The sequence below is a fragment of the Vigna umbellata genome, chromosome 1, assembly GCF_029865625.1.
Source record: "Vigna umbellata cultivar VRB3 chromosome 1, Vumbellata_1.0, whole genome shotgun sequence".
NCBI classification, from domain to species: Eukaryota; Viridiplantae; Streptophyta; class Magnoliopsida; order Fabales; family Fabaceae; genus Vigna; species Vigna umbellata.
In genome coordinates this window covers 42352579-42368253 of record NC_142165.1, presented here as the reverse complement: position 1 = coordinate 42368253, position 15675 = coordinate 42352579, and the positions used below count along the sequence as shown (strand labels likewise).

Below are 15675 nucleotides of genomic sequence, written 5' to 3'. Positions count from 1 at the left end.
ACTATTGACCTTCTTCCTCCTCTATTTTCTCTCCCAAATCAATTTTGTCCTCTTTCTATATTTCACTTTTCCTTGACCCACCGTCAAAATCGAAACCTCCAATCTCCCATTCCGCTCATGCTCACACACCACAAGTTTGCAATATGTCAATTCGTTGATGTTGGAGTTGCTGACAAAGAAGTCTTTCTGGAATACTTCCACAACTTATTACTTCCTCTTAAAAGCTTTTTAAGAAGGTTTAATCCTTTTTCGAAATCCCTATGCAGAATTGTCTTAGATAGATTCTCGTTTTTTAAAGTGTATCAAAATGGTCCTTAATTTTGAAAATTGAAATCAATTGAAACCTTTCTATTAAGTTGATTGGACGACGTTAAAGAAATTGATGCGTGGGTTGCTGAGACTACCAAATGGTACTGACATGGCACATTACTGTTGTTGACCTGGCTTAATGGTGAGTTTTTATATTTAAAAAAGTTAAATTTTTAAATCAAATTGCAACCATGTGGAAAACATCCAATTCATCCCCCAATCCATCCTCCACAACCCCCAACCCCCAGCCTCTACTTCGCCCTTCTCTCCCAACACTCTTCCATAACCCCCAACCTTTACTTCGCCCTTCTCTCCCAGCGCTGCAGCACTCGACAAAGTATAATTATTATTTTCAAAATCCAATCTACCTAAAATTGATGAATGATCAGAGACAAAAACACATTTGACTCAAACTAAAAAGTTTCAATATTTATGTGCGATTGGATCAACTAGATATTTATTTTAATGCCAAAAACTCAAGGAATCAGAGGTAAAGTGAAAGAGACGAAATCTGTATGCACAAACATTCATTTATCACAATGGGGAAGCTTTTGAGTGATTCAACCACCATCGCAGAACCATTCCAAGGTTCGCCGCCAACAGTGCTTCCATGGCGGGATCCCAGATCGGAGTCTATTATTGCCATAGGTCTCGTCGTTCCAGCTAGTGGTGCGACCTTCGTCGGCCTGGAAGAGCAGCAGCGGTGCCACCTCTAGAACCTCCATGTCAAAGGCATGCTCTTGAAGCCGTCACATGAGGTAGAGGACTCGTCATCTTCTCTGTCGTCGTCCTCCCATCTTAGATCTGTCGTTTCCCGACTCTCACACGGCGGTGAGGAATTGTCTGTTCACGGTGTCTCGGAAGGCGATGGGACTCGAGGAGGTGGACGCGCGCGAGTTGCGGCGACAGACGGTGACTCGTTCTCGGAGGATCTTCGATCTGTGCGTTTTGCGGCGGCAGACACGATCATGTCGTTCAGGAGGTCAAGTTGTTGGCAAAGAAGGAGGATCTGCTCTTGGAATGGTTCTGCGACGGTGAGGAAGATGAGATTGAATCACACAAAAGGGTGTTGGTGAGAAGGTTGATCTCTGGTTCTCCAGTGAAGAGAGAAGATGAGGTTGGAATTGGCGAGGAAGAGGAGAAGGTTTCCACGTATCTGAGATATATGTGCCACATGTTATTAAATGCCAGTTCACCATGCCACAAGGCAAAAAATTTATCGCCGTCTACGACAGTTAACGGCAAGGACGTTATTACTTAAATTTTACATAAAAAGGAACCTAAACGAGCTTTTTCAAAATAAGAGGACCTATCTGAGACAATCCTGCACAAATAGGAATGTCGAAAAGGATTAAACATTTTAAGAATACATAAACTATTTATAGAACCATAAACATGATCTTTCAATTTCTAGACTTAAACATAACTAAGACATAATTAATTATCTCTATTACCAGACTTAACTAATATTAAGAATCACTCTTAACTTTTATCATCTTCTAACACCATTAATTATAACAAAACTATTAAATCTAACTAACCACATTTAAGTTTACCCAAGAAAATTTTCTGGTAAACTTAAATGTTATTTCGGTCTTTCAATTATTTTATTCTTCATTAAGGTTTCCCATGTGCAAGAGCTTCTCTCACATTGTGTTTTCTCCTTTCATGATTGATCAGGTTTTTTTACTTTTTTTTCATGACCGATTTTGCTTTCAGTGTGAATATTATGTATATTTTATAATATTTCATGTATTTTTGGAAATTTTGTTTCAACAAGTTCATCTAGAAAGTGTATTTTGAAAAATTTGTTCCAAAATGTATTATACATATTTAACGTAATACAGACTAATAGGTCAAAATACAAGAATAACAAATCAATTTAAATGTTGTTTGGTCATGTCGGTTTTTAACATCAAATATGACCGATGGATATATGTCTTAAACAATTAACCAACCTAAAAGTAGTTAAATACAAATCAGTTAAATAATTATATTAAACATGTTTGAACTGAAATTAAGTTGTTAATAAATAAAAATTCATTATAAATGGTATAAATAAAAGATTATGTAATTAATTACATTGATTATTTTATTTAATATCTTTATGTTCGGACGTCTATCAACTAAAGTATCATAGTGTTTTTTTTACGATACACTTTAATTTTTATAAATACACTTTAAGCGCTTGTAACTTTCAAAACATATTAACTTGAGCGTCGGAGTGTGGTCAACATAAAGAGGTCTATATTTTATTAAGATAGAAAATTATCTCTGTACCTGGATACCAATTGTATATTTATAGACTTGTGACAACCAAGTTCATTGATTAACCATTAGTGGTGCAGTATATTTTTGGGCAATATAACTTGTCAATCACTCATAAATACCTTATATTCGTCCATAATATGATCATTAAACGTTTTAGTTGGTCATTAATGATTTATCTTTCCTGATTAGTTTGTCTGACAGTGGGTCGGTTACCAGTACAATTTTATTTTCTTATTGTTGATTATTTATTTATTTATTACATGAAACAAATGATGTGGTGAGCAGTTCGCGTATAATTCTAAAATTGAAGGTAAGTTGTTGATTAGTGTGTCTGGTTTTGTGGAGATGAAAATGAAGCAAAATAAACAACTGTATTAACATAGTGATTTTTACAAGGAGAAAATTGTAAAAATGAAATAGAGGGGAAAGAGAAGGAATGGAGTGAAGAGATGAAGAAATCAGTGGTAGAGAGATGGTTGAATGGAGAGACGATCGAGAGGGATGAAGAGAAGTTGATGAGCAACGTCCTTTAACAGAAGAGGGCCTTCGTTGCATTTTGAGAGCAACCTTGCAGCTTCTTCCTTTGTCAATCGAACCCTCACTCTCACTCCTTTTTCTCCGACCACCTCGTCACCACTCTCACACCCTCTTTTCGTAAACTCCTTTTCATTTTCTTCTCCCATGATCGTCGCTTCCACCTCTGCAAACCGCACACTTTTCTTGCCTTCTTCCTCGCCCTTTCTTTTTCTCTCGACTCATCTCTGTAAACACCTTTTCTCACTTCCTCTGCCTCAACTTTTGCTTTTCTACGTGACACTTTTCCACCGAAGCATGCAAACATGCTGCCAATCATTCTCAGTTGATGAGTTATACGAAGGAAGAAACGGGAACAAGTTTAGATTGTTTGGGTGATGCTGAGCAAAAGGGGCATGGAAAAACACTCAATTTATAACAATACTTTAAGCTTGATCTTCCACAAGTTTGAAGTGTCAAACGGGCATGCAAAGAAAATAATAGTAAAACCTCTTAGTTCCATTTCAAATTTTATTAGCCAATGAGAGAGAACTATGCCTATATCTTCCCAAGAAATTTAGTATCTATAGTGCTATTAGTCAAGTTCAGGTGATGGACTGTCAAATTGGATGTTTCTCTTTCGTGCATTTCTTCATACCGAACTTCAAAAGACCACACTCTCCTTGTTGAAAGAGTCAATAAATATAGTCCAACCGAGGGTTTTTTTGGAATTTCACGACATGGTCTGAATCAGCTTGTGACCCTTTCAAGAAAGTGGCATTTTTTCTGTCCATTGGAAACGAGACAAGCATCTTTTTCTTTTATACTTTGTTTAACACTGTGATAATGAACATATAAGGGGTTTCAAATTTGAAACTTCACGTGTAATTGAAGTTGGAACCCAAAAAACAGGTGAGGGCAACGTTGCTTTATACTACTTTTGTCGCATTTTAAATTTTTATATAATTAAAACAGTTATAATATATTATTTATTATTAAACAATTAGTATATATAACATTAAAATGAAGCTGTAAAAAAAATATAAAAGAGTGGGATCAATTGCGAAGTCTGATTTATAAACTTTTTAGAGCTGTTTTATTGGGGGAAATTTTGGATTGTTTGTAATGACAGTAATTTATTGTTATAGGTGTAAAACAATTCTCAAGTATTGAATATAACAAATAATTGTTTCATCGGTGGTATATATCTTGTTAGTGTAATGGGGTTATGAACCTGGAACAAAATATTAAGAATTCCTTCTTAGAAATATTTTAATCATTAAAAAAATTAGCTTTTTATATTTGAAAAGAAAATGAGAGATTAAAAAGTAAAATAATAGATATAAAGTGTTTGTAAAAATTTGTTTTGTGAAAATAATAGTGTTTGTCCTAGTATTAATGACTAACTTTTATTTGTGAACTACTGCATTATAAAAACCCAAGACACACGATTTGGTCAAACTTTTTTAAGCGCGTGATGAAAATTAAAAGCTATTACATAATTTGCAGGGCAAAGTTCTGTTTTTTACTTGGAAAATTTACACTATATTGACTTCTTATCCTTAGATTTCTTCTTCAGTCTCTGTTGAATACCATATCACGGTATCTTAGAAAGTGATAGGAAGAACGAGTCATGGAGAAATTAAGCAAAACTCGCTTTGGATTGAAATTAGACTAAGCTGGGACTAAGTCAATATCATTATGTTTCTAAACCATGGTTAGTTTGTGATTTCCTCTCGTGTTACCTTACCATGAATTTGGAAGATTGCAATTAGACTAAGCAAACTTGTTGTCTCAAACTAGAAAATCATTGATTTCCTTTCTTTTTTTTTCGAAATTTTGTTACATATTCAACAGTTAGTATCTAACGTTAAGAGTGGTTATGTTCTAGGTTTGTTTGTGGATTGAGTTCATGAGAAAAAAACATAGTGACTTCTGAAAATGGTTTTGTTTGAGAAGCTAGTTGAAATTTGGTAATTACGACTTCTTGGTTATTGTATAATCTAAAGATATTTTATTTTAATTTCTTTTATATATTTATTATAGTGTAATCAAAATAAAATGTGTTATTTAACTTATTTAAATTAGAAGTTAAGTGAGTTGGTTTCAATTTGATTAACATTTATAAAATTGAAATTCTTTAACCCACTCGATTCAATAGACGGATGAACTAGATTTACTTATTGTTTGAATCCATTTAACTATAGTAGGTTGTTTAGTAATTTGTACGTTGTGATTGATTAGAATTTTGTACCTTGCGATTGAATTGGTGATGTCAATTTTTCATGCAGTGGGGTTGTTTCAGTTTAAAATTAGAATGTTTCTCCCTATATTTCTAAGGAGTTCTTCCTATAGATAAATCCTTAAGCAAAAGTTAAAAAAATAATAATTAAACAGTAATTATTGTTTATCAAATTTCAAATTTCACTTTAAATTAATTATAAAAAATATAAATAAATTAGGTAAAGTAAAGTATATTAGAAGTAATGTATTAATATTTTTAATTATTTATATTTTTTTAAAATAATATTTGTAGTTTAGGCTTGGATACTGTGAATTATATCAGTTTCATAATGTACAATGATGAGTTAAAAAATAAATTAACTTTTAAGATGAATGTATATTTAAAAATGTGATATCCTACTCTAAGCAATGGCAACAATATCTTTAAAGAGGCGAATTACGTGGTTAAATAATTTAAGTTTATTATTATTTTATTGTTTAAAGTTAAAAAACATAATAGGAATTTATAATTAAAAGTTATAGTATAAAATCTAGCATAAACGAGCTTCTCTGTACACAATTTTTAAATATCTATAAATTATTTAAACTTTGAGAAAATAATAATTAAAAGAGTGAAGTTAAAATAAAATAAAAGGGTATATAATTATATAGATATAATTATAAGTAAATTAAATTTTAATTTTTATAAATAATATTATGCAAATAATATTACGAGTAATTATTTGAATTTGAAGAAAGAGTTACTAAAATGATAAAAGAGTAAATAATTATTTTATAAAGAGCAGTTACTTGAATTTTAAAAAAATTGTTATTATAATGAAAATTAGTTGTTTATTATAAATAATTATTAAATTTAAAAAATAGTAATTGAGAGAGTAAATTTAGAAAAACAAAAAGTGGACACCAAAGAGGTGTATTCTTTATGTGTAGTTATAGATAATTGAAAAAATAATTGAGTGGGAAATTGTTGTTTAATAACAAAATTATTAAAAATTGATTTAAGAGAATTGGTTCGAATTAAATTTGACAAATGTAAATTTGAAAAAAATAGTTTCTTTTTCAAGGAAGGATGAAGATGTTTAAAGTAAAACAGTGCCCCTGCAAAGAATAAAAAAAAAAAAATTCTTCCCTCATCTAGTTGCTCCCTTCACCACCATTAACCGTTATTGCACCATCTTATACTAAGTTGTCTTTTTATAGAATGGATGTCAATTACGTTTTACCTTCAACGAATGCTTTTCTTTAACTGATATTGAATTCGTCGAAGAAAAGAAGTGGAGGTGTAAGATATTTTAAAATATAAAAAATAATTTTAAAATTAAAAAAAAATATGGTGGTGCAAAAAAGAAATTGGGTGGTGTAGGAAGTAATCTTCATGTATCATAACCCGTGAAAGAATGTCCTCTGCCTATATACGAGTGATTTATTATGTTTGAGTCAGATTGACATCATGGCATGTAACCGTTACACATAAATTCAAATCATTGCAACTTTATTCTCTTTTTTTTGAACACTTCTTCTCTATTGTTAGATTGACCTTAGTTTCTCAGTTTTATCATACTCATCTGCATCAAATTGCTTCCCACCGGGGACTATTTTCGGTGACATCGACACTTTACAAGCCTGAATGTTTCAAATCTCAATCCTTAGTTGTAAAACAAAAATATCACAACATTTGAATCAGGAACATGACAACATATCAATATATTAATATTCGACAAGTTATTCCGTTAGATTCTTACTTTCTTCACATTTTTTTGCTTTATTTTATTATATTAATATTTTATAAAAACAAAGGTGCTTTTATTTGTCTGTGTAAACGTTAAAATAACGTTTCTTTTAAACCAAATAATAACTTTTAGTCTTGTATTTTATTTATTCATTATCTTCAACATATCTATCAAAATGTCTTTTTACCCATTTTAAATAAGATGGAATTTTATAATTCCTGCATTACAATCTTCTGGATATTGCTTTATACTTTGCTGTTTATTTAGCTCTGACAATTGTTGTTTTGTCAAAACAAGAAATTTATCATGAGTATGAAATAAAATGGGGCGATTCAATTTTAAAATATATAAATTAAAACAAAACAAGTAAGACAACAAGGTTAAAACCGTCTATTTTTCAAATATATTAAGTAAAATTCAACCATTAAAAATACGGTGACAAAATTGGTTCACGCACTAAACTAGAAAATTAATCTAATTCTACGGATAAAATTTTATTTTCTTAATATTTCTTATTTTTCCTCCACTATCTCACATAACTAAACAAATAAAAATAAATTATGCTACATTATTATTAAAATTGTCCATTTTTAAAATATATGAAACAAAGTTACTACATAAAAATTGTTCACGCACCAAACAAAGCTACTACATTTAAACCTTAGTAAATGTGGTTAATTTTCTTAAGAAGAAAGTAAAATTCCATTAGAGAGAGGACAGCGGAACAAGAATCTAGCAGTGGAAACAACGACCGACTATGCAGTAAAATGCGTTGCTAATAGATTATTACAGGACCGTAAAAGATAGTATCCCGTTGGCATCACGTCTCTTTTCAAACCAAATTCCAGACCCACACTCCGTACAAAAAGACTCCGCGTTCCCCTTTCGAACCCCTGAACCACAATCGACACACCACCAATCGGGATCCTCGCGCTATCTCTTCTCTCCGTAACCGTCACCGGCGTTCTGAATCCGATCCAGCGAACAGATCTCAGAGATCCGAATGGAGAATCTCATCTCTTTAGTGAACAAAATCCAGAGAGCTTGCACCGCCTTAGGCGATCACGGAGAAAACACTGCACTCCCCACACTGTGGGACTCTCTTCCCGCCATCGCCGTTGTCGGAGGCCAGGTCACACCTCCGATCTCTCTCTCTTATCCACTACTCTTCTCATATCCACTACTTTTCTCATCTAGAAACGAATCATGACGAATCGTGTTTCTTTCTCTTTCAGAGCTCAGGAAAGTCCTCCGTCTTGGAGAGCGTGGTCGGCAAAGATTTCTTACCTCGTGGATCAGGTCATCGTCGCTCCATTTCTCTCTATGTATTCCTTTAATCGATGCTTCTGATTTGAAACTCACTCGTCCGATTCGTCTTGCAGGGATTGTTACGCGGCGACCGCTGGTTTTGCAGCTTCACAAGCTTGAGGAAGGAAGCAGAGAGTACGCTGAGTTCCTACACCTCCCGAGGAAGAGGTTCACCGATTTTGGTACTTTTCTATTCTCAAGTTACAATTCACAACCTCTTTATTCTTTGCTATTGCTCGTAAATAAATAAATGGTTTATATGTATAAGCATCTCTCCAAGGTTGATTTAATGCTGTTGATGAATTTCAGTTTATGTATGACTGTTATTCGTGATCATGATCTTTAATTTGTGTAGTTGCTGTGAGGAAGGAGATTCAAGATGAAACTGATAGAGAGACTGGACGGACCAAACAAATTTCTACTGTTCCGATTCATCTTAGTATATACTCACCTAATGGTGCGTTTGAATTTTGTTTTTCTGTGACAATGCTTAGTAGATCAATCACACTATCCGTTTGTTTGACTTTGAGCGACCTCTTGGACTATTGCAGTTGTCAACTTGACGCTCATTGATCTTCCCGGGCTTACTAAAGTAGCTGTAGGTAAGCAACTAGTTGACATGTCTTTACTGTCGATGATTATCGGCTATGGGAGTTCTTAAATTTTATGATGCATAAGATACTGACTGATCTTTTTGCGAAAAATATAGAGGGGCAACCGGACAGTATTGTTAAAGACATCGAGGATATGGTTCGCTCCTACATTGAGAAGGTATGGTTCATTATAATGCCGTGATTGGAAATTTCTCGTTTAAGAAAGTAAGGAACACACATCGTTAGCAAGCATAATTTACATATGATTTTTACAATCATCATTTTACATATCTGAAAAACTTAACTTGGAAAGCAAAAATCTTGCTAGTGTTTATTTTTTTTCTGATTATTAGCTTCACAGTAGACATTTTTTGAAAAGATGTTTCCATGTGGGAAATATTCTATGCTGAATTTGATGTTAATTTGCAGCCAAACTGTATAATTTTGGCTATTTCACCAGCCAATCAAGATCTCGCAACCTCTGATGCGATTAAAATTTCCCGTGAAGTGGATCCTACCGGTAATTTCAAAATATTTCGTTTTCTTTCATCTTTGAGTACTCTTCTTGTTGCATATACTTGTAGGAGTTTTTCATTTGTTATTGAGTATTCATAACCAATGCGATAATTTGTTCATCATACAGCTATATATACGTGTGTGTGTGTGTGTATGTTGGAATATCTTTTAAAAACAAAATATAAAAATATTGGAACTTGCAGAGAAAATAGAGAGATTTAAATTGAAGAGAAGTAGCCATTGCAATTTATAAATGAGGATGTCTATGTATAGACTTACAATCTATTTGAAATTCTCAAAATATTTAATTTGCCATTCAATTTATTTTAAATTTAAATTAGCTAACTAAAATAAAACATCAAGGATTAAATCTGCAAAAATAACAAAAAACTGTCTACACTTTGTTCTAAAATCTAATTTTAGATACGCCAAAATATCTTAATTTTGACACTCAACTTTGTGATTTGACATAGAAATGCCAAGTTTGAGCTCTATGAATTTCAAACTTGATATTCTAAGTGCTTTAGACATTATGTTAACAAGTTGCCCATTAAATCTCATCAATTTGTCTAAATTCATGATCTTCAGCTAAATCTAACTCCAACTAAACACTATTTCTAGTCATTCAATATTTTCAATCATAGTTATGCTTAAACCAATGATAAAACAAAATGGAAAAAATAAATTTTAAATCCATTTGTTAGCATTTGTGCAACATTAAAAGTTTCTAGCATGTAGAGAACATTTGTAACTTTTGTAATTAAAATCGAGATTTAACTTGTAAAATTGTAAGATCCAACAATTTTACATAGTATTTTTGATTTATATCCTATGCATCATAGTAAAATCCCTAGCATCGTCGGATCATAAAATCGTTTGGATTGCCGTTTTATCTAAATTGGCCACCCGTTCACCTTTTTGGATAAGTGGATTCAATTCAAATAAACCTAAACCTAGTTCACCTGTGTGTCGTTAGCTGCAACATCAACCAATTAAAAATTAATGTGATTGAAGTTCACTTTTTTTTATTTTCCAGATGCAACACTATTCACTTTCTTGGTGAATGGGGCTTCAATTAACAAAATCCAATTAAAAATTAAAAGTGTTTCCCTTTACCTTCTTGGCTAAATTAGTCTCAATTAAAATGAAATCCAATTAAGATACACACACACACACACACACACACACACATAGCATACTTTTGTGGAAAATAAAATCTACTATCTGTCTTATGATTCCACGATTTATGAAAAAGAGGTTTGTCTTTGTACCAACAATTCTTTAGCCAATTTGAAATTCCTAAAACATATAACCTGCCATTAGATTTATTTTAACTTTAAGTTAGCTAAACAAAACATAAAAGATCAAATTTGCAACGATTAAAAACACTGCTCAAACTTTATTCCAAAGTCAAATTTCAAATTAGGAAAGATAAAATGATAACAACATACCACTTTTCAAACTTCATTCCAAAATCAAACTTCAAATTAGGGAAAATATCATAACTGTAGCAGCATATATTTATCACAAACTCAATTAAAAAAATTAAATGATAATTATAAAATTAGAGTGTGATTAGTAGTTTGGTACTTCGTTATACATATGCATATATTTATCACAATTCAATTAAGAAAATTAATTGTTTCAATAGCACATTATCCTTTGAAGTGAGCCCCCTCACTTCAGCAGGGCCAAATTCTCATCATGGTTCTAATTGTTTTAATTCTTCATTTTTAAAAGCGTTATATTGAAGTGATCAGCTTAAAGAAAGTAAGTTGTTCTAATTCTTGGTTTATTCATTTCAAATTTTTAGGGGAGAGGACCATTGGAGTTTTGACAAAGATTGATCTTATGGACAAGGGTACTGATGCTGTTGATGTAAGTCAAAGAACTGTTATATCAATACCAATATAATGTGATAATTCATTGCAAGATTAGGGATTCTCATAACTATGGAAAAGGTGCATCAAGACATTTTTTTATGCTGTGAATATGAAATATTTAGATTTTTATACCTCCCTCCCTAAATGCTGCTCTACTAGTTCCCTTCTTTCTCAAGAATGGCCTTCTTTTACTGGAACAGCAAGAATGCCAATTATCAATCAATCACCAGAATTCACTGAGTTTCCTTAATTGATAAAAATGAGCTTGGTTTCGATTGAAACCAAATTCATGTTTATTCTTTTAACAGAACTATTTGATTTCAATGGACTCTAGTCATGGTTTCATATTGATCAGGAGGATAATGCAGTGTCTACCAGGCTTATGATTTTACAAGTTGAAATATTCTTTCTACTACAGAATTGAACATAGTCTCATTACTTACTTCATAAGTACTGATGTGTATGGCATATATATATTTTTTTTTTCTCAGATGTTGGAAGGAAGAGCATATAGGTTAAAGTTTCCCTGGATTGGTGTTGTGAATAGATCCCAACAAGACATAAACAAGAATGTTGACATGATTGCTGCTAGGCGTAGAGAACGTGAGTACTTCAATACTACCCCTGAATATAAACACCTTGCACACAGAATGGGTTCTGAGCATCTGGCAAAGATGCTCTCAAAGGTATAAAGATAAGATTTGTAGCATTGTTTGACTTATATTTAAATGTATTGCTTTTGTACTTAAAAGTTCCTTGTTTTATGTCTCAGCACTTGGAAACAGTAATCAAGTCCAAAATTCCTGGCATTCAATCTCTTATTAACAAAACAATAGCCGAACTTGAAGCTGAACTAACTCGTTTGGGAAAGCCTGTTGCAGCTGATGCTGGGGTAAGTTTTCTCTTTTTAAAATCCATTGTCATTTCGTTAGTTCATTGGTCAAAAGGCTGTCCTTCTAAACTTCTGCCATTGTGCACAAACTGTAAATATCCATTCCCACAATATGTTAGTTGATTTATTCATTCATGGTCGCTGTGGTAATGCGATTTATTCATTCATGTTCTCTCTCATTGACACTCTATTTTCTGACATTCTAGCTTAGTGTTTGAACTTTTTTAATGACTCATTACCCAACACGTGCAGGGCAAGTTGTACTCAATCATGGAAATATGCCGCTCGTTTGATCAAATATTTAAAGATCATCTTGATGGCGTGTATGTGTTTAATTTTCATAATCTAGTTTTGTTTCAAAATTATCTCCGTGCTGCATTCATTTTTGGTTTCAAACTAACTTCAATTATTTGTCTGATCTACTACAGGCGGCCTGGAGGTGATAAAATTTATAATGTCTTTGACAATCAGCTCCCTGCTGCTTTAAAAAGGTTGCAGTTTGATAAGCAGCTTTCGATGGAAAATATAAGGAAGCTTATTACAGAAGCTGATGGGTACCAGCCTCATCTAATAGCTCCAGAACAAGGATATCGCCGGCTCATTGAATCTTCTCTAATAACTATTAGGGGCCCAGCTGAGGCAGCTGTTGATGCTGTATGATTTCTTCATATGTGAATCATCTAATTTTCATAGCTGATAATCACTCCTCAATGGAAGTTTATTTAGATACAAAAAGTTTTATTGATTGAAGGTCCTCCTTTTACTTATTGTTCTTAGCTGACAAATTAGCCTCTTTGTTGATTAAATCATTAAAAACCTTGAATTGAATTTCAATCTTGTCAAAAGTTTGTAAGTTGATGAATTTTTCAAAATTAATATTTTGTATTGTGTGCTTTTTTCTTGATTGATTTATTTACACATTCCACTTGAATCTTTTGCTAATTTGTTCATGCTCATTGAAGTGTCATTTTAAATGCTCCCAGGTTCATGCCCTGTTAAAGGACCTGGTTCACAAAGCTATCAGTGAGACTGTGGTACGTTCCTGGCTATACATGTTTAACATTTCTGGAGTATTTCTTTTAACTTTATTTGATGTTCACAAAGCTATTGTGAACTTTAGCATGTTCCTAGCAGTACTTATTTAACTTTTCTGCTGTATAGGTGAGTGACAAGTTGTCGTACTTGTTAGTACTCTGATGTTTTCGCTAGCATTCCAGTGACAAAGTTCATGTTTTAATACCATTTTCAACAATAACAATAGCTTTATCCCAATAGGCAAGGTTAACTATGTGTCAGAAGACGCTTTTGGGTTCATCTAAAAAACAATTTCTATGATATTATTATTCACTTGGTAATACTTTTAATAGTTTCTTTCTTACACTCACTCTACCAACCTGTTTCCTGGTTTAGAAACCATGCAGTCTACTCTTCTCACACGTGTCTTTAGTAGCTTTCTTTGCACTAGTTCAAACCACCTTAATTGACTTTTTGACATCTTTTTTCTCAGTAGTTGTCACAGTAACAGTCCTCAATCTTTGTGTACACATTGTCTTAACATACTGTTTTCTACTATTCCACCCTTCCCCCTCTTTTTCCCTTGTTGACCATTTTGTCCATTTAACGACCTATATTTACTACAGTAGAGTATAATAACCGAATTGTAAGATGATAGAACTTTACTTTTAATGCTTCAGTTTAGAAGCTGAGAGCATGCATTGATATCTAACCCTTTCTGTATTTTGCTTCGCGAATTCTCAAATGGTTTGATGAAAAAAATTAACCTACAATACATTGTGAAGAGGGCTTCAAGAGACTTGGCCATAATTATTTAAGATGATTTTTGACATAATAATAAACCTGTCTTTCATTATTAGATGAAATTTGTATGGGTTTTTTGAATGCTGATCTATTTTGGAATTTCCAAAGTAATGGAGACAGGCTTCAATTTTGGGACTGATGACCCTTGTCCTTTTCATGTCTTTTATGATTATTTATGATCAAACTATGATCTGAAATTTTACCCGCTTTTACTTTACATATACTATAGTTTGAATCTTTTCTTTCCGCTAATCTAAGTTCTATGGATTCACAATTTTCCCAGCTAATAAATAACCTGGCTGATTTACAGGACTTGAAGCAGTATCCTGGCCTCCGGGTTGAGGTTGGGGCTGCAGCTGTTGATTCACTTGAAAGAATGAGGGACGAAAGCAAAAGAGCAACACTGCAGCTAGTTGATATGGAATGTGGCTACCTGACTGTTGATTTCTTTCGGAAGCTTCCTCAAGATGTTGATAAGGGTGGCAATCCCACTCATTCAATTTTTGATAGATATAATGATTCATATCTAAGGCGAATTGGTAAGTTTTACTCTTTGCATTCTCACTTGTTATATTACTTATTTGTTCTTGTAGTTTGATGTGTATGTTCCTCATTATGTTTGAAATGAACCACTAACTCACTTATAAACAGGAACAACAATTTTGTCGTATGTCAATATGGTCTGTGCTACACTGAGGCATTCAATTCCCAAGTCCATTGTCTATTGTCAAGTGCGGGAGGCAAAACAAAGTTTACTTTATCACTTTTTCACAGACCTAGGCAAAATGGAGGTAAAAAAAATGTTTTTCTTCCAAAGTTTGAGTTACATTTCTCTTTTTATCTTGATTTTTTCCGAATATAATGATCTATATTTGTTCTTGTTTAAAAAATCATGTGTATTTATCATTTAATTTTAATCATTCAAGCAAGACCGGATGGGCAATGTTTAGAGTTCTTATTTCGTGCAATAGTCAATAGTTCTCACCAATGGTTACATGATCATTGATTTTTAATTTTGATCATTTATAGTGTTTATTTGATTTCTTGATGAAGAGTTGTCATTTGATACAATATGTATGGGCTTTTATTTCATTTGGCTTTGATATTGGCTAAATAAATCTAAGTATTGACGGTTTGCATAATTCGTTTTGGCAGACCAAGCGTTTGTCCTCCTTGCTGAATGAGGATCCTGCAATTATGGAACGACGTAGTGCTCTTGCAAAGAGACTAGAATTGTACCGGAGTGCACAAGCTGAAATAGATGCAGTTGCTTGGTCCAAGTAGATATGTATGTTCATCACGTTTGTACGAAAGCTAGAGTTAGTGGTATTGCTATTTCCAGTTCAATATTCATTTTTTATTGTCATCTGGTCCATTTATATTGTCATCTTAGATAGATGGGACGACGATTATGAAAAGGGAGAAAATTGATTTTTTTGGGTTATATCTGGGTGATTATAAATCTTTCATTTTTTAGTCTTCCCGAATCTTGACTGCCCAATTTTTATTTTTCAAAAATTATTTGAGCATGTGTGTTGCATAAACATTGAATGAAAAGTGTGTGAAAAGTTAGGGTAGTATATTCGAAGGTTGAATCT

At 32.7% G+C, this 15675-nt stretch overlaps 1 protein-coding gene and 1 pseudogene across 2 annotated transcripts; one reads left to right on the top strand and one right to left on the bottom strand.

Moving 5' to 3' along the window:
- Positions 1 to 2932: 2932 nt before the first annotated feature.
- On the bottom strand, positions 2933 to 3621 carry LOC148205417 (uncharacterized; annotated as a pseudogene).
- Positions 3622 to 7892: 4271 nt separating this feature from the next.
- Positions 7893 to 15521, top strand: LOC148205416 (dynamin-related protein 5A). 2 transcript variants are annotated; one of them, XM_088103201.1, is made up of 16 exons: positions 7894 to 8199; positions 8303 to 8366; positions 8450 to 8557; positions 8731 to 8832; positions 8927 to 8977; positions 9085 to 9146; positions 9398 to 9488; positions 11298 to 11362; positions 11859 to 12053; positions 12140 to 12259; positions 12512 to 12582; positions 12688 to 12913; positions 13243 to 13293; positions 14388 to 14616; positions 14729 to 14868; positions 15233 to 15521. In XM_088103201.1, the coding sequence occupies exons 1-16, from the start codon at positions 8071 to 8073 to the stop codon at positions 15359 to 15361; spliced, it is 1833 nt and encodes a 610-aa protein (XP_087959327.1). In that variant the 5' UTR covers positions 7894 to 8070; the 3' UTR covers positions 15362 to 15521. The 2 variants fall into 2 exon arrangements, with proteins under 2 accessions (XP_087959326.1, XP_087959327.1); XM_088103200.1 differs by having other exon boundaries at positions 7893 to 8199; positions 12512 to 12913.
- Positions 15522 to 15675: the final 154 nt, after the last annotated feature.